At 37.5% G+C, this 18,096-nt stretch overlaps 3 protein-coding genes across 6 annotated transcripts; all 3 read right to left on the bottom strand.

Annotated features, from left to right (window-relative positions):
• Positions 1 to 1,948: 1,948 nt before the first annotated feature.
• Positions 1,949 to 6,799, bottom strand: LOC116027856. Its single transcript, XM_031269620.1, has 5 exons — positions 6,395 to 6,799; positions 6,173 to 6,300; positions 5,519 to 5,631; positions 2,755 to 2,940; positions 1,949 to 2,159 (listed from the first exon to the last, which is right to left on the bottom strand). Exons 1-5 carry the CDS (start codon positions 6,715 to 6,717, stop codon positions 2,130 to 2,132), a joined length of 780 nt encoding a protein of 259 aa, XP_031125480.1. The 5' UTR covers positions 6,718 to 6,799; the 3' UTR covers positions 1,949 to 2,129.
• A 1,080-nt stretch (positions 6,800 to 7,879) lies between these two features.
• On the bottom strand, positions 7,880 to 13,122 carry LOC116027503. 3 transcript variants are annotated; one of them, XM_031269200.1, is made up of 9 exons: positions 12,723 to 13,121; positions 12,498 to 12,625; positions 12,084 to 12,196; positions 11,596 to 11,781; positions 10,424 to 10,864; positions 9,948 to 10,334; positions 9,470 to 9,856; positions 8,929 to 9,378; positions 7,880 to 8,647 (listed from the first exon to the last, which is right to left on the bottom strand). In XM_031269200.1, exons 1-9 carry the CDS (start codon positions 13,004 to 13,006, stop codon positions 8,459 to 8,461), a joined length of 2,565 nt encoding a protein of 854 aa, XP_031125060.1. In that variant the 5' UTR covers positions 13,007 to 13,121; the 3' UTR covers positions 7,880 to 8,458. The 3 variants fall into 3 exon arrangements, with proteins under 3 accessions (XP_031125060.1, XP_031125061.1, XP_031125062.1); XM_031269201.1 differs by lacking the exon at positions 9,948 to 10,334 and having other exon boundaries at positions 12,723 to 13,122; XM_031269202.1 differs by lacking the exons at positions 12,084 to 12,196; positions 12,723 to 13,121 and having other exon boundaries at positions 12,498 to 12,606.
• A 1,048-nt stretch (positions 13,123 to 14,170) lies between these two features.
• On the bottom strand, positions 14,171 to 16,088 carry LOC116026605 (heterogeneous nuclear ribonucleoprotein 1-like). 2 transcript variants are annotated; one of them, XM_031267932.1, is made up of 3 exons: positions 15,533 to 16,088; positions 14,308 to 15,199; positions 14,171 to 14,230 (listed from the first exon to the last, which is right to left on the bottom strand). In XM_031267932.1, the coding sequence occupies exons 1-3, from the start codon at positions 15,755 to 15,757 to the stop codon at positions 14,226 to 14,228; spliced, it is 1,122 nt and encodes a 373-aa protein (XP_031123792.1). In that variant the 5' UTR covers positions 15,758 to 16,088; the 3' UTR covers positions 14,171 to 14,225. The 2 variants fall into 2 exon arrangements, with proteins under 2 accessions (XP_031123792.1, XP_031123791.1); XM_031267931.1 differs by lacking the exon at positions 14,171 to 14,230 and having other exon boundaries at positions 14,248 to 15,199; positions 15,533 to 16,087.
• Positions 16,089 to 18,096: the final 2,008 nt, after the last annotated feature.

Here is an 18,096-nt window from a genome sequence, read left to right as displayed (position 1 = left end):
TCCTACCCCTCTATGTGATTTGTAAATTATTACAATAGAGCAAAAACATTACACTAAATTAAAACACATTAATCAAGAAAATTTTGCTATACGCAATTACTTTCTTATCTCGTTTATTATTATTTTTTGAAAGGATCTCGTTTATTATTATTATTATTATTAATTTTAGTGTTAATTTGCATTAATTCGATAAATTGGGTAAAAATATATCCCCTTAATTTCAAGAAAATGGCATTAAGTAATTGGTCCCACACCAGTAAAACTACAAAAAAAAATTTGCATTAAACAGTTTCTGAAGTTGCAAGGCTACCAAGAATCAAAGTATGCCTTAAATGTGTGAGTGAGAAATGCCAATAAATTATTAAGCTATAAAAGGATAGAAGACCATGGAGGATTGTTTTCCCATAATGGTGTTGTGGTAGTTTAAGATGAAACATATCCCTTTTTCACCAGGATGTCCTCATCGATAAAAGTTATCCAATTCCTTTACTCTCTCTGCATTTATTTGCTTCTTCCTTTGGTTGTTGCATTGCTACCCTCTTTGCTCAACCTTCACAATATCTTTTAGTAATACCCATGTAATGCAGCTAAGCATTACTTCCATGGATCGAAAGTAAACTATGCTCTTTGAACAGGTTTGTGACTCTTATTGTGAGAAGGTCACAGGATATATAGTAGAGTATTGACTCTTTAAACAGAAATAGATAGAGTAAATATAAAACAGATACTACAACTAATATATAATGGGTTATCGTCTTTATCTAATGTCATCAATTAATATATTAGACCCAAATTTGGTGTTTGAATTGTCTTCCATTTCTATCATATCCCAATATGCAGTAAAACAGCTGTGTGCATTGTGCTAAAATTCAAATTCATTAGCAAAAATCTTCAACTGATTGTACCCAAAAGTAAAAAGGAATTGACTTTGGTGGCACATACACATAAGAAGGATAGTATATGAATCCAATGAAATCTGTGTATATATCCTTTGAAAGCAGGGCAGGGTGACAATAATATTCGGAAAAGATGAAAACAGACAATGCATGAATAGATCAATCGGAATCACCACCGCAGTCAAACAGAGATTGATCTGACAGAAGCAAGAAATAAACTACTAGGGTTTAGGCCCTGGAGGGAAGGGGTGTGATGTGATGCTATTTCATGGCTGCCAAGATCCAACGGATGGGACCCAACACAAAGAAAGAAAATCCCTTGCTCTTAGCTAGCTTTGCCTGGCGGTTGCATGACAAAATTCTCAGCTATGATTAGCCCCCCAGTATGCTACACACCACACCTATCTCTTTTCATATCCAAACTATTAAAATATATAAGGGCATGAGAATTGAAATGGGAATCAAATACTTAGTATGAGTAAAGAAGCGACGAAATAAGGAAGCGATGAAATGAGGAGTGATAATGCTGAATTAATGGAATAATACCTTATTTCAATTAAGAAATGCGTTTTATACCTTTTTTTAAGTTGTCAACAAAGCAATGTGTATGACTTTCATTCCCATTCCTTGTGTCTAACCCCGTTAACCGAACACACCCTAAAAGTTATTGATCCAAAAAGGTTGTCGAGTTGGTGGAGCATAATTTTCATACTAAAAAGTTAGTAGAGCGGGTTGCATAGGGTCTTAGTATGATTTACCTCTTTCTCTCGTGTGATCTGTGAGTTATTACTCAAAAGCAATGTTTATGAAACAATTCATCCATGTGGAGGTGTAAACTGGGACACCGGTTGCCACTAGACCACAAGGTCTTTGGCACAGGGTGATAGTATTTAAACGTTGTGAATGAAAGGTTGTCAAGAACCACTAGTTTTCTGCATACTTTTTTCTTCCTACAAATCTTCTAAAAATTCAAATTCCTAGAAACCATTTCTTTGTTGCAGGCAAATCTGGTGGAACCTCCAAACCAATAATGCACCTATAAGTGACAAATGTTGCCAGAATTGATGTAATGCCATATATATTTTATATATATGATCAAATACTGTTAAAATTGTATAATGGCAGTATATATTGCACTTGTTCTTGATCACAGAAAACATGTACAACTTTGAAAATTGGCTTCTCAGAGAATTACTACAGACAAGAAAGCTCAATGTTGTTGCTACCCATCATTCACCATCTTCTAACCAAAGATGTCAGCAACTGCAAATCCAAGAAAAAAAAAAATTATTGTCAGTATTGAATGCAAATATATCCAATTAGCGAAGTCCCTAGCAGGACGCAAGATCGAGCCCTGCCAGTCACAGCGTGGGAGTTCATCTAATGTGGTGGGCTCTCTGTGAGTACCAGGTACTAGTCCTCCCACCTATTAGGCCACTAAGTCACCGAAATTTACCACCTCCACAAATCATGTCGGGCCAGGATGTGGAGCTCCCCAGGGCGAGAGATCTTGCCTTTTTGTGGGCAAGCAAAGTCCCTAGCAGGACGCAAGATCGAACCCCGATAACCGCAGCATGGGAGTTACGTCTAATGTGGTGGGCTCCTTGTGAGAACCAGACTCTAGTCCTCCCACCTATTAAGCCACTAAGTCATCGTGATTTAGTGATTTACCACCTCCACAAATCATGTCGGGCCGCGGTGTGGGGCCCCAGGGGCGAGAGATCTTGCCTTTTTGTGGGCAAGCAAAGTCCCTAGCTAGAAAAAGCAGTGTACATATGGACTAAATTTCACACGAACACCGAAAAGGCAGAATCACTCCTTAGAAATCGACCTAGTAAGCACAAGAGAAAACTGTTACCTCGAAAAGTTCAAATGGACTACCGCGCTTATATACATCGTTCTTCTTCTTCCGATCGTCGGGAAGAATGCTAAACAACAGCGTTCTCCATCCAATAAGTAATACGGCAGTGCTCCCCATGGTGACTGTTACAAAGTTGACTGGCAGTACGTGACCCACTGTTGCAGCCCTTATGGCTAAACCCAACTGCCGGAGAAGTGAAGTACAAAATGAGTTGGGTAAATTTATTTATGACAAAAGAGTACTTGAACAACTTGATGATGGAAATTGTCACGATTCATTAATATATATAGTATCACTTGTCCTCATGCAAGAGGATAGAGTTGATGTTAAAACATTTTTCAGTTTACAGTGCAGTTAGATAACCAACCAAAGTAACGGACATTAACAGCCTTATATTCAGGACAAACATCTGAGGTTGTCAGGGCATGCATATGACATTCAAATATAAATTCCAGCTAATTTCAGGTAATATCTAAATTAGCAATTTGAAGATATCAAGAGCCACAAGCAGAAGGTGCGGCTTCTCCAATTCTCCAATTTAGAATAACAGATACAGTTTCTAGGCCTTGGTCCATAATCAGGTGAGAACCAACCTTAACTTGCGAACTGCGAACTTGTGATGTATTTCACCGCACTTACTACATGATTTCACCGCACCCGAATATGATTGCACCGCACGATCCTCCAGGCATGTCTGGGAGCCGTAGCAGTGCAATCATGTAGTAGTTGCAGTGCAATCCTTCACAAATTCGCATCGCAGTTCGCAAGTTAAGGTTGGTTCTCACCTGATTAGAAATCTCTAGACCTTTTTTTAATCCCAAAGGCACAAATTATTTGAAAACGCAGAGGAAATTTGAGTTTCTGACTCCATCAACAAGAAACAAACTCATCAAAATTAAACAAAAAGGTGCTTAAGTTTTCAAGGATTCCAATTATTCAACAATTTTTTTTTTATCTACATATCATGCATTCATTTCATATTTGTTTGGAAATGAAGAATTTTTGCTTTAGGTTTCCTAAGCATTTCTAAGTTTCTTTAATTTTTTACTGAGTTCTAAGCTTCCAAGAAAGCTATACGTTTGAATTAAGTTAATCCTCCTTCCTGATCAAGCATTTGACTCGAACATTGAGTGAATCCTCACAAATATTGCCCCGAAACCCCCATTCTTTATTCTTCCTGTTTCTTTTACCCTTTTCCAAGCCCCGAGACTACAGTCCCATGTAGTCTCTACATCAGTTTAATCTCTCTCTCTCTCTCTCTCTCTCTCTCTCTTTATATCCAATCGAGAATAAATTGGGAGAAAATTAATTAAGGTTGTGTCTAGATGTACTGCAAAGGCCATTAGATACTCTGATACACGGATTAGAACGAGCTAACAGAAAATATAAGATGATGCAGGCCAAAACTAGCATAGACAGAAGTTATAATAGATTGTCAGTAAGGCTTAATTTTCATTCAATTTATGGCGCTATATTAGGTACCATAATTGGTGTGCTCTGATTTTATTTCAGTAAGGCAGTAAGACTCCGTATTATGCAATAATTCAAGTAAGAGGAATTAATGAAACACAAATCCAAGCACAAATGCAAATTGATGGAGAGAAGATAAAACTGTCCCGATAGGAAAATCAAGAACAGAATAAATCAAAGAGAATCCACCAAAGAGCATTGAGATTAAATAACTCGTACAAACCGTGACGAAACAAATTGTGCAAGTTATTCAAGTTCTGAATTTTTCAGGCAACATTTCATGAGATGTTTAATTCTAAGGATTTGCTTGCAAATATTTTAATGTCCTAAATTTTCTCTGTTTAAAGGTCAAAGCCTGCAGACCAATTATTCAGTTAATTATTTGAGAACATTGGATGCTTCTTTGACCCTTATTTTGAAATGTAGGGTATCAAACGTATTCATCCCTGTTTGTGTTGCCAAAGGTACCCACGGTAGGTATCACGTGGCTCCACATCAATAACCCCAGTGTGGGTACGAGTCTGGCAGACATTAGTTAAAAGGGTTTTTTGTTATCCTTCAAGACTTTATGGCTCAAAAATTATCCGGTACTCCAGTTAGACACCTAAATGTGAAAAACCTACACTGAGGCTTGCGGTGGTATAACACATTCTCAATTATATAACAATTCCTCACTGCTTTGCTAGCCAAGCCTACAATCCCCATAGTCCCAAATATGGAACCAGCTCCACTTTTCGATAAGGGCACAATAGAAATGTAAGAGAATTTCAACTGTGCCACCATTCTCCCGTTGGACTCCCAATTTTCAAACACAACTTCATCACACACCATAATACCATATAAACGATACATAAAAGCCAAATAAGTATTAGACATAGGCAGAGATCAAACTCACCGCAAACCTCATATCCGGGCAAACTTAGCTTCAAAGGCATGAAAGAACAGGAACTCCAACAGTAAGTCACAAACTCTTACAGTCTTACAATTAACAAAACTGAAATTCTATAACTAAAGGATTCAGTTCAGAAAAGAACACCATAAAGTCCAGACACTAACGGTTAAATTTTTTGGTACTTCAAGTTATACCATGCAAAAGCCAAGTAAATCAAGTTGTCGGGATCAGCATTTCACTTGAGCATCGGAATCCTTAAATTTACAAGTGACACTGTTACACTATCACTAATTAGAACATTACTATCTAGTAGCATAACTCAAGCACAAACAGATGCAATAGCCAATAGGATTATCAATATATAGTAGCTAATCTGTTGAATGTACAAGGAAAACTCACCGGGATACCTAAAGCCCAAGACTTTGTTGCAGCAATAAATGCTTTAAACAGGCCATTCGTACCTCGACCATCCTCTCCATAACCCCCAAGAAAATATGCACTCAAAAACCACCCTGTCAAATCGTGCATCAAATACAACTCAAAGAATTCCAAGTCCACGCTTTAAAACATGCATTAGTTGAAAGCAAAAACAAGGAAGAAAAAACTTATTCCTTATGGCTTGATGGCATTACTTTCCATAAGGGAGGTTTGAAGTTCGAGTCCCATTCTAATCAAGGTTGAGAATTAAGTTCAACAGATACTACTACTAATAGGTTAGAGAGTAACCAAAAAAAAAACTTAGGCCCTGTTTGGTAAATGACTGTTTGTTGATTGGGTTAGAGGGTATGACTAGTTGATAACACTAGCTGATTGTAGAAAGACGTTTGGTAAATTAGTTGTTAGCTAGTCTTTGTTTTGAAAGCAGTATAATTTCTTTTCTAAAAAATCTAATTGACTTTTTAAATTTTAGCATTTTGAAGTTACAAAAAGATAATTAACAAAACACTTATATTGATATTTTAACAAGTCAAACAGCTAAAAGTGATCAAATAAGCCAAATTTGACTGATAAACTAACTATTTTACTAAATAGGTTAACAGTAAAAACCCTTACCAGCAATAAAGGGGTCAGCTGTTCGCAAAGTCTCAGACTCAAAAACCGGAAAACCATGGCTGAATCTTCCAACGGCGGAGAACAACAGCAATGCCGCGACATCCCCACCAGCTAGCAATGCCACTTTGCTAAAATCCCCAATTCAAAGCAGAAAGATTACAACTTTAATCACTCCAGAACGAAGAAAAACAAAATCAGCCAAAACGAAGAAGAAAGCATTACCCCCATTTGGCAATTTTGGAAGAATAATCGGGTTTCTCGAACTGGATAACACCTTCAAGAGGAACCTCGTCTTGGGTGACCAAAGATATTGCGTCCTCATCGTTCAGAGGCGTTGAAGTGGGCGCGGCGGTGGTCGCAGTGGGGCGAGAAGCTCCGGTGTCGGCTCTGGCGAGAGTGAGGGGCTTGCAGCGAAGCTTGGGCGTGTGAGAAGGGTTTGAAATGGAGGAGAAAAGAGGGGGAAGAGGGTGAATGAATTTGAGGGAGCATAGATGCGAAGAGGAGAGTGAGGGTCCTCCAGCTCCGCCTGGTAGCAACAGATTCATCGCTCTTCGTCTCCAATGAATCAATGAATGATGATAGCGGTCGACCGGTCGTGGACTCACCAGTGCCCACTGTCCACTGATATTTTTATTTTTGAAAATGCCAATTCATGCCCACAATATAATTTAATTAGCAATTTAAAAAAAAAAAGTTAATTCTCTAAGGTTACCATTTTTAATTTTACTTTGAGAATATCTTTTAAAAAAAATCAAATAGACCCCTAAACTTTATACCAAAAGTCAATTAGGAACTTTTAAAAAGTGTAATTAAGCTCTCTAACATGTCAAATTGAGGTAATAAAGTCCAATAACGGGTAAATGACCTGTAATAACATGTCATTTAAGTTTAGGCGATAAAATCTAGTGACCGGAGAAGGCGCTCACTGGGCCGCAGCCAATGTGCAAAACGTGCATTAGGGCGAGTAATATTTAAAAAAAGAATTTATGGGGCTCACAAAAAATAAGGAGAGAAATGTGTTTATTTTTCTCTTTCATTCTCCCTCTCTCATCTCTTCCCACTTCTAGGCTATGTTTGACAAACCTAGCTGAAAAGTAACTGAAAACTGAAAAGTTATAAGCTCGAAGTTGGAATCTGAAGAGCTGTTAAGCTAGCTGTAATGCTTAAAAGTGTTTGGTAAAATTAGCTTTTTGATAAGCTGATAAATGTAAAAAGATTAAAAAGGATATCTTCATACAATTTAAATAAGTTTGTTTATATATTAAAATATAAAATAATGAAATCAAAATAATAAGGATAAAGATGGAAAAAAGTTAAAAAGCTGTTAGCTTATTTTTTAAAAGCTACCTCAAGTAGCGTTTCAAAATAAGCTCTTATTTTAACTACTAGCTTATTTTGAGAACATTACCAAATAGAGTTTATAGCTTATTAGTAGCTTAAAATAAACTATAAGCTCCTAAATAAGCTCTGTCAAACAGAGCCCTAGTAGTTTGTAGGTACAATTTATTATGCAAAGATCGCAAAAGCACAAATTGTAAATTATATAGATATAAATTGGACCAATAACCATTGGGATAGGAAGCCCACTTCTAGGTGTTAACCTAATCTTATGGAGAAGTAATCATAGAGTATCATTCAATGGTTTGTAAATTATATAGATATAAATTGAACCAATAACCATTGGGATAGGAAGCCCACTTCTAGGTGTTAACCTAATCTTATGGAGAAGTAATCATAGAGTATCATTCAATGGTTTTGAAACATGTGAACTTGTTTTTTTTTTTGTCAAACCACAAGTTTTCTTAACCAGAGTACATTACGATCTCACACACCGAAACTAATCATGTTCGTGTCGAGTAAAATTTTAAAAGATGACAAAACACACCCTCATGAGTTTTAAGATAACTACATTCCCAAGGCTTGAACCCGACACATTTGTTTACGCGGGAAGGTAACATTTGAACTAATTTGGCTCAAGCATCTTCTTATTGAGTTGGAGTTCTATGAGTTGAGAACCATGAAGCTCATTTGTGACATAGGATCTAGAGAAAACATCACCTCCGCCATCCTTGGCGCTACCCAGCCACCCAGGCCACGACCACGTTGCGCTGGATCATCATCATATTGAAACTTATCGGAAGCAATAACCCCGAACAGCTTCCAGAACGCTGTAGCCAATTGACATTTAGCATTTTCGAGCACGACCACACGTCTGCAGAGATCTTCACTCTAATAAGATGAAGTCGTCGAGTTCGTATACTTCGAACCATTCCTGATCCACTCTTCTCATCTGTAGTCATCCCATAATTGCTCCAGTTCCTTGTAAATCTCCAGTGAAATCCATTTTGGAGGAGATTTATTCTCCAGCCGCCTTTTGCGAATATGGATAAGGTTATTTAGGAGCTGGTTAGATGCCTTTGCATCAAACGTGCGTCGAATATTAGTCTCATCCTCCTCTTTCCATATATACATTTTCTGTCGACAGCAAAACACATTAAATTTTTTTATAACTACGACACACACACACACACACACACATATATATATATATTGAGTACTACTGACTCTGTTACAATGCAGTATCTGTTCATAACTACTTTCTCAACCTACTGAAGCACAAAGAGTCAATACTCAATATCGCCTCCATTGAGGCTCGAACCTACCCCTTCCATATGGGAGTGCAATTGGGTGCCACTACACATATATATATATGCTAAATGAAATTGAGAGATTGTTAACTAGGATAGTGCACTTACTCTGAACTCATTGAACCATACTTCTTTAAGCTCAGGGGGTACTTCACGGTATGTTTCCACAGCTTTAGTGAAATGTTTCTTGATACACCCCATTATAGCACCATTCACCTTAGCAGGGTGAAACCCACCTTTCCCATCGAGAGTTATAAGCTCTTGACCCCGCTTTGACATGGGTATGGATCCGTCTGTGTAGAGTGATGATGGCCTGTCATCGACGTGTACAGTGTTCAAGGCCTGTTTCAATATTTCACATTTAGTGATGTATTCAGGGTCATCCCATAATTGCTCTAGATCCTTGTAGACCTGCGGTGAAATACATTTCGGAGGGGGTTTATTCATACGCCGAGCTTTGCGGATACCAGTAAGGGTGTTTCGGAGCTGGTTAGACGCCTTTGCATCAAAGTTGCGCCGAATATTAGTATTATGCTCTTCTCTCCATATGTACGTTTTCTGTGGACAGATAAACACATTAAAATGTTTTGTAATTATGACACATATGCTAATCGGAAATGATAGATTGGTTCTAGGTTGGAACACTTACTTTGAACTCATTGAACCATACTTCTTTAAGCTCCGGGGGTGCTTCCCGGTACGACTTCACAGCTTTAGTGAAATGTTTCATAATACACCCCATTATAGCACGATTCGCCTTAGCAGGGTAGAAGCCCTTTTCCCCAACGGGAGTTATAAGCTCTCTACCCTGCACAAAAATTACTTTGCTCGGCTCACTCCTTATATCGCTAAAATCTTCATCCCACAATTTCTTTAGATCCTTGTAGATCTCCGGTGAAATCCATTTTGGAGGGGGTTTATTCATCCGCCAAGATTTGCGAATATCGGTAAGGGTGTTTCGGAGCTGGTTAGATGCCTTTGCATCAAAGATGCGCCGAATATTAGTATTATGCTCTTCTCTCCATGTGTACCTTTTCTGTGAACAGGAATAGACATTAAAAAAATTATAATTATGACATAAATGTTAAATGAAAATGAGAGATTGTTATCTAGGTTAGTACACTTACTTTGAACTCATCGAACCATACTTCTTTAAGCTCAGGGGGTGCTTTCCGGTATGACTTCACAGCTTTAGTGAAATGCTTCTTAATACACCTCATTATAGCACGATTCGCCTTAGCAGGGTAGAACCCGTCTTCCCCAACGGGAGTTATAAGCTCTCTACTCCGCTCAAAAGGTACTTTGCTCGGCTCATTCATTGTATCATCAAATTCTTGATCCCACAATTTCTCTAGATCCTTGTAGATCTCTGGTGAAATCCATTTCGGAGGAGGTTTATTCTTCAGCCGAGCTTTGCGAATTCGGCTAAAGGTCATACTGAGATTTAAAGATGCTTTTGCATCAAAATTGCATCGGATATCATCATTATGCTCCTCTCTCCATGTGTACCTTTTCTATGGAGATGAAATGGCGTTAAAAGCATATATAATTATCACATATATGCTAGATCAGATTGAGGAGTTGCCTAGGATAGTACACTTACTCTGAACTCATTGAACCATACTTCTTTAAGCTCAGGGGATGCTTCCCGGTATGTTTTCACAGCTTTAGTGAAATATTTCTTGATACACACCATTACAGCACGATTCGACTTAGCAGGGTAGAACCCATTTTTCTCAACAGGAATTATAAGCTCTTTACCCCCGCTTGGCCCATCAAGAGGGCTTTCTATGGATTCCGGTGAATGTGGGACTTGCATTTGCCACTCAGGAGTGAATGTGGGGGTTCGTATGATATTAGGTTGCTCTATATATCCATTACTCATTCCCAATGAGTTAGGTCTATCCCGTTGCAACAGTGACAGTGATGGAGGGACCTTCAAGTTTTCTGCCGATGGCTCCAAAATGGAGATCTCCTCTCTACGCCTATCACGATGGTGAAACGTCAAATCATCATGATATCGCCTAGTTGAATTATGTGACATCTACAGAATAACAATCAATAAAAAATTATTAGATACTAAAAATAACCAAATAATGTCATTGTAATCCCAGCTAAAATGATCGATCAAGCACCACCCAAGAAATGTCCACTAGATATCATAACTACAACAATACATTTATTATGTACATTGGAACATGCATTGTAAAATAATTTATTTTTATATATGCTAGAATGGAACCCTATTCCTACTGGCTCCGGTCTGCCTATACCTATTTCTAAATATAAATATGGCGCTATACTTGTATATTCAATCTGTCAAAAACAATACTATAGAATATTATACTCTTTCTCATTACAATACACACATATATAGAGGTGATTCTGGCAAGAGGAGCCAAAATATATTTGCTATAGAATTATCGACGTACTCAGTGGTACATCTATAATGTTTGGCAGTTCCATTGGAATGTCAAAAGTCTGGCGAAAGTTTCCTAATGTGATGTGGATATGTCGGAAATGTCTATCAGAAAATCAATGTTTTTTGGTAGTGCAAAGCCTCAATCAACTTGTAAATCTACACAACTTGTGTCAGTAATTGACTTGCTGTACTTCATTTGAATATTCATAGTAATTTTTTCACTTAGGGTAACCAACCAACGATAAGTCCCAACAAAAAGAACTGCATGCATATCAACTGAATTTCACACGCACGCAAAAATACAGAAGCCACTTTGTAGAAATCAACCTATTATTACATGAGAAAACCATTACCTCAAAAAGCTCAAATGGAGTATCACGCTTATATACATCATTCTTCTTCTTTTGGTCATCAGGAAGAATGCTAAGTAACAGTGTTCTCCATCCAATCAGTAATAGGGCAGCGCTCCCCATGGTGACTGTTATGAAGTTGAGCGGTAGTATGTGATCCACTGTTGCAGCCCTTAAGACTAAACCCAACTGCCAGAGAAGTGAAGCACAAAATGAGTTGGGTAAATTTATGACAGAGTACGTGAATAACTATACACTCAAAATGGTCACAATTCTTCAACTAGTATAACTTCCGGCTAGCTACTATTGGCCTACATCATCTCATACTTCACTTCAGCATCTAAATCCTTTTTAAAATTTACAAGTTAAACTACATAGAACGTTACTATCTAGTACCATAATTCAAGCACAAACATATGCCATAGGATTAAAATACATATATATATGTACTCCATAGTAGCTAGTGTGTTGATTGTTGGAGAAAAACTCACCGGGATACCTAAAGCACAAGACTTTGTTGCAGCAATACATGCTTTAGACAGGCCATTCATACCTCGACCATCCTCCCCATAACCTCCAAGAAAAGATGCACTCAAAAACCACCCTATCGAACCGTGCATCAAATGCAACTCAGAGAATTCCAACTCCACACTTTTAAACATGTATTAGTTTAGTGTTTTTTTTTCGAGTACTACTGAATTTAGTTACAATGTAGTATCTGTTAATAACTATTTTCTCAACCAACTGGAGCACAAAGAGTCAATATCGCACCACTGGACCTCCCATTTGGGAGAATCACTTCGTGCCACTTAGACCACAGGGTCATTTGCAAAACATGTATTAGTTGAAAAGGAAAACAAGTAAGAAAAAACTTATTCCATAGCAGAAGAGTAAAAATCCCTTACCAACAATGAAAGGGTCAGCTGTTCGCATCGTCTCAAAGTCGAAAACCTCAAAACCATAGCTGAATCTTTCAAGTGCGGAGAACAACAGCAATGCCGCCACATCACCACCAGCTAGCAATGCCACTTTACTAAAAATCCCAATTTAAAGCAGAAAAATTACAACCTAAATAGCTCTAGAACAAAAAGAAATCAACCCAAATATATTAGGTGGATTATCTGGCTTACCCCCATTTGGAAATTGGGGAAGAAGAATTGGGTTTCCCTTTCTGGATAACACCTCTGAGAGGAACCCTATCTTGAGTGAGCGAAGATTCTGCATCGTCACCGGCGGCGTTCGAGGGAGGTGAAGTGGGGCGAGAAGCTCCATTGGGGCGAATCTTGGGCATGGAAGCATGGTTGAAAATGGAGGAGAAAAGGGGAGGAATTGGTTGAATGAATTTGAGGGAGAATATGTGAGAAGAGGGGAGTGATGAGGCTCCTCCACCTCCGCTTAGTAGCAGCAGATTCATCGTTCTTCGTCTCCAACTCACCAATCCACCCTCTTAATTTTTCGCTTCACCCATGGATCTCAAGATTGTGTTCGTTTTTTTTTCTTGTTTCTTTATATTGTATTTCTAAACTCTTTGAGATGATGATGTATATGCCAGCGTTAATTTCATCTGGAATCCTCTTACTACAGTGATTTTATCACATTTACTTCTAAAATTTTAAATTACCCGCACATTTAGTTGTTAAAAATTGTATATTTAAGTGTTCGAGTTTGCATAGCGAAGTTAATAATTACGAAAACATTATCGCAATTTTTTTTAAGTCTATTCAAATTCGTCAAATTTTTTAGATGTAAATCTGAAATTGATTCTTATTTCTCTCATTGATACTGTTTTCACGGGATCCTTAGCATAACCAATTCACATGAAGATATGAAAATGATCTTATTCATACCCAATTAAGTACACTAATACTTGCAATTACACAAATCTCGCATAAATACAAAGGATCTTAATCTTTTTCCCAACAAGTATACTAATATGGACAACTAAGTTGATTTGCGTTCTTGTAATCCTTTGCCAGCCTTTGCCAGTTAAGGATGAAACAAACTTCACCCAAAATGCGCATTCAGGTAGGAATAGGAATTGTGAGCTTTCCCGTAAATTAAAGTAAACAAACCATAATGCATCCAACCAATCTATGAACCCACCAATAACACAAAACCTCTCTCTCATGCAACCAGGAGGAATCAAGAAAATTGCTAAGCTTTCAAGACTAGGTAAATCAGATCAGAAGAAAGCATAAATTACAGATATATACAAAATGATAGCATCAATCAGTCACATGTTCATCCTAGAGTGTGTAGTTTCAAAGGGACATCTTAAGATACAGTCAGACTGATTGTCTCCAAAGATGGGAAATTATCCACTTAAAACAAACAATCAATGAATCAAATCATAATTGACTTTTTTTAATTAATAATAAAATAAAATAAACAAAAAAGCCAAAACACTCTGGAAAGATATGAACTTAAAAGAATTATGTTACAGCTGTCTTGAATCTGTACCCATGAGTTATTGAAAATAAAAATGACACAAACAAGCAACATCTGACAATTAAAAAAAAAAAAAAAAAAAAAAANTAAAAAAAAAAAAAAAAAAAAAAGATGTCCCAAACAAAGGACACCTGAACAAATGACCACAAGACTCTCCCCCACCAATCCATCAGAGTGGAGAAATACTAACCTGTCACCATATCCACATTTTGTCACAAAATAATCAGTTAGAATTACCAGCAGAGTAAGATTTGTTTTCGTCATTACCTCTCCGGCTCTGATTGCTACTAGCAGCACCGAGAGAACCAAAGGAATTAAAATCTACACCTCCCCTGCCAATTTGAGAATGCACCGAACCGGATGCCCCTTGAGATTCAACTCCCATGCCAAACTGACCAGACTTCCCGTTCATCCCAGTTCCTAAAAATTCATTGAATCCGCTCGCAGACAAGCTCATTGCCCCGGCACCACCATTCATATAAGCGGGATAGAAGGCAGTCCCGCCATAAAGCACTGGACTTCCTCTCGGCCCAGCCATTGCAGGGACATTCCAAGGACTCCTAGGCTGAAACGAAGCAACACCATACCCAATTCCACCATACGCTCCCGCTCCAGAAGGAAAACCGCCTCCAACCATTCCAGCTCCATACGGATACCCAGCAGCAGCAGCACTTCCATATCCCGTAACAGGCCCATAAGCAGGGTAAACTCCATATCTAGGACTATAAGCCGGATAATTCCCGTGCTGGTAATCGCCAATGGTAGAACTGCTTCCGCTCGTTACCCTCGCGTTATACCCAATATTACTAATACTACCATCTTTCGGCACAGCCCTCTTGACCTCCACCAGTTTGCCACACAGCTCATGGAAATTCTTCTGCATCACTTCCTCAACTGCATCCTCGGAATCGAACGTAATAAACCCAAACCCCCGCGGCCTATGAGTCATGTTGTCGTGCATCACAACTACATCTGTGATCCTACCAAACCTTTCGAAATAACTCTTGAACTCTTCCTCAGTTAGATTAGCTGATAAACCCCCTACAAAAATCTTCTTGGTCCTAAACTGGTCATTGTTCCTACCGTTAGCCCTACCATTCCTATTCAATCCCCTATTCTGCTGCTGTTCACTTTTGGGTATGGCTCTTTTCACCTCTACCTATAAACACATAACAACAGAGTAACTAGAATCAAACAGCCAAATCACCAAAGCTTCATCTTTTATAACAAAAAAACAGACCATAAGCATAAAACTTTCATTTCCTGAAAAAAAAAAAAATTAACCCTAATTTTTTAAAATTTTTATCTTACAAACGTGCCGATATGATGATTTTAAAAAAAATATATATTAAATCATAGGTGAAGAAATGAGTTAGAAAATCCAAGAGCAGTAGTGGAAAGTGGGAAATAAGAAGAGAAAAAGGCGCAAACTTTAGCATTGCAAACAAGGCGAAGAAAAGTGGGTTAAACAGAGGGAGAGTGACTGACTCACCGTTCTACCGAGAATTTCATGGGTGTCTTGAAGGGCGGTGTCGACGGCGGAAGGGTCAGAGAAGGAGACAAAAGCGAAACCCCTGGGGTTACCGGTATTCCGATCCTTGGCGATCACGGAGCTAACCACAGTCCCATACTTGGAAAAATGGTGTCTCAAGGTGTCGTCGGTGGTCTCCCAGGAAACCCCTCCAAGAAAGAGCTTGTTCCGGTCGGAATCATCCATGGGGGAAGCGGATGGGGAGCGCGAGAGATGGGGGAAATGGAAGAGGAAAATGAACCCTAATTTTTGAATCTAGGGTTTTGGGGCCATTAGGCGCAAGCACGGCTTTTTGGTGGTTATTATTACGAGACGAGACGAGAGACGAGAGAGAGAGAGAGAGAGAGTATAAGGCAAGAATGTAGTTTGTGATTTCACTCACTCGAGAGAGAGCTCTTAGTTTGTTTAGTTTGAATGGGTCCTCTCTTCTCTCCTACTTTCGCCCAATGGAAATGGCGCTTCGCTGCGTTCTACTCCTACTATTCAGCCTGCGTTTAGTTTATACACCCTTCCACCTCATTTCACTCTCAAATCAAATGCCATTTTCTTTTTCCTCCTTCCACCTCATATACATATATATATATATTCACTTATAACCCATTTTTTTTAACATATATACACAATATAAAAAGCAACATTTTTAAAATGGTATAGTTATTATTGGGTTTTATCTATAATTTATTCATATCTTTCATTTCTATAAGAGTATATATTCTGATATTTCATTGTGATTTTTTAGAAGTTTTTGTGTTGTGCGGGAAGGAGAGAGCGATGTGGCAGGAGAACGAAATCGGGTTTTAATAGAAATAACTTATTTAAACAAAAAAATGAAGTTGAAACGCGTTGTGGTGGTTTAACGAGGGTGTGATGATCGTGCGCCCGCGGATGGTCACTCCTAATCTTCAAGTTTTTATAAGAAAGTACTAATTGCTCTTATAATTGTTAGTCACAGACAATTAGTCTGTGATGTGCCAAATGTCATATCACAAACCCTCCAAGTATGCGGTTGCCACATCATAAACATGCAATTGTCACATTAAGCATCTCCAATAGTAGTATTAGGTAGTTATTTTAGTGAGGTGGATGAAAGCGAGGGTTGGGTGCTTGCAAAATGTAGAGTTTTTTGTGAGCCTTGTTAACTATTAAAAAAAAACAATAATAAAGCTAACCAGTGCATGTTTCGTGCACCAACAACACCCATTAGGCACTTTAGGGTCGTCACCAACTGACAACCACCCTAACTTCTTTTTTTTCTTCTTCTTCTTCTTTTCCTCACTTTCCTTGTTGAAGCTACAAAATCCTAAGCAAAAACCCAAATGTTGGGCTTGCTCTATGAAGTGGATGTTTGTGCCTGAAAGATGCATGGATATGAAGCATGGCCTTTGTTATATTAATTTTTAAAATTCTATTTTTTTTTTCTTTGGTCCCACTAAAAAATTGTTAAAAAACAAATAATTTCCGCAATTACACATATTTTAAACCAATAAATTATTGAAAAAAGGTTTTAATTTGTAATGATAGTACTCTAAATAGTTGGTACAAGAAGTATCGATTAACACCTTAGAATTATCAAGTAAGATTTGCTTAATAGTTAATACAATGTTTAATAATTAACTTTGCAAAATATTCTCAAAAAAAGAAAAAAAACTTTGCAAAATATCTAAGGTGCTTAAATGGTTTAGAGTAATCTCTCAATAAAACCGTTCTGAACTGATAACACATGAAATGCATACATTTAGTCATGTTTTTCTCAAGTAAGAGTCAAACTCTATGGGCATGACCTGAACTTAATACGAATTAGCAACATATGAGTATAAATGTCATACGTTATGTGTTTTAAAAAAATAATAAAATTAAACACACTTGGGCACTTGCTTATTGTTATCTTCATTTTAATAATTACGGAGTACTATTCTAAAGTGATTTAATTTCATGCATTTTAAATCATTAATGACCTAACGGTTTATTTGAATAATCTTAATACGTTAGGAAACATTTTAAGAGCATCTCAAGATGAACGAATAATTTAAAGTTGATATCAAACTAAGTCAAGACAAATGCATTAGAATATTTATAGTAGACAAGTAAAAAATTCACATTGGCGCTGAGAGCATCGAGAATGGCATATCTATGCGAAAAAATATATTATAGGATCCATTAAACAAGTGTTTGACATGTCTAACATAGCACTTTATATTATGGATCAAGCTCCATATAACATTATGAACTGTGAATTGAAGTAACGAGATACATAATTTCATAACATAAAACACAAAAATTACAATGCAGAGCACATAACATAGCATTATGAATCTATATTTATTTATTTTGACACGAATTTTATTGAACAAGAAGTAGAGATTGCACTGAAACTTCTAAATAAGAATTTGCTATTGAAATACACTTCAATTGGTTAATAAATTCAAAATAACTTTATAAGTTTTGTCTATATTGTAACAAAATCAATAGTACTCAAAGAAAAATATTTGTTAAGGTGCAGTATTCAAATTGTACACTCTCAAGTA

This window comes from Ipomoea triloba, chromosome 8 (assembly GCF_003576645.1).
Source record: "Ipomoea triloba cultivar NCNSP0323 chromosome 8, ASM357664v1".
Taxonomy (NCBI): domain Eukaryota; kingdom Viridiplantae; phylum Streptophyta; class Magnoliopsida; order Solanales; family Convolvulaceae; genus Ipomoea; species Ipomoea triloba.
The sequence above is the reverse complement of the archived record's forward strand: the minus strand, read 5'-3'. Positions and strand labels throughout refer to the sequence as shown.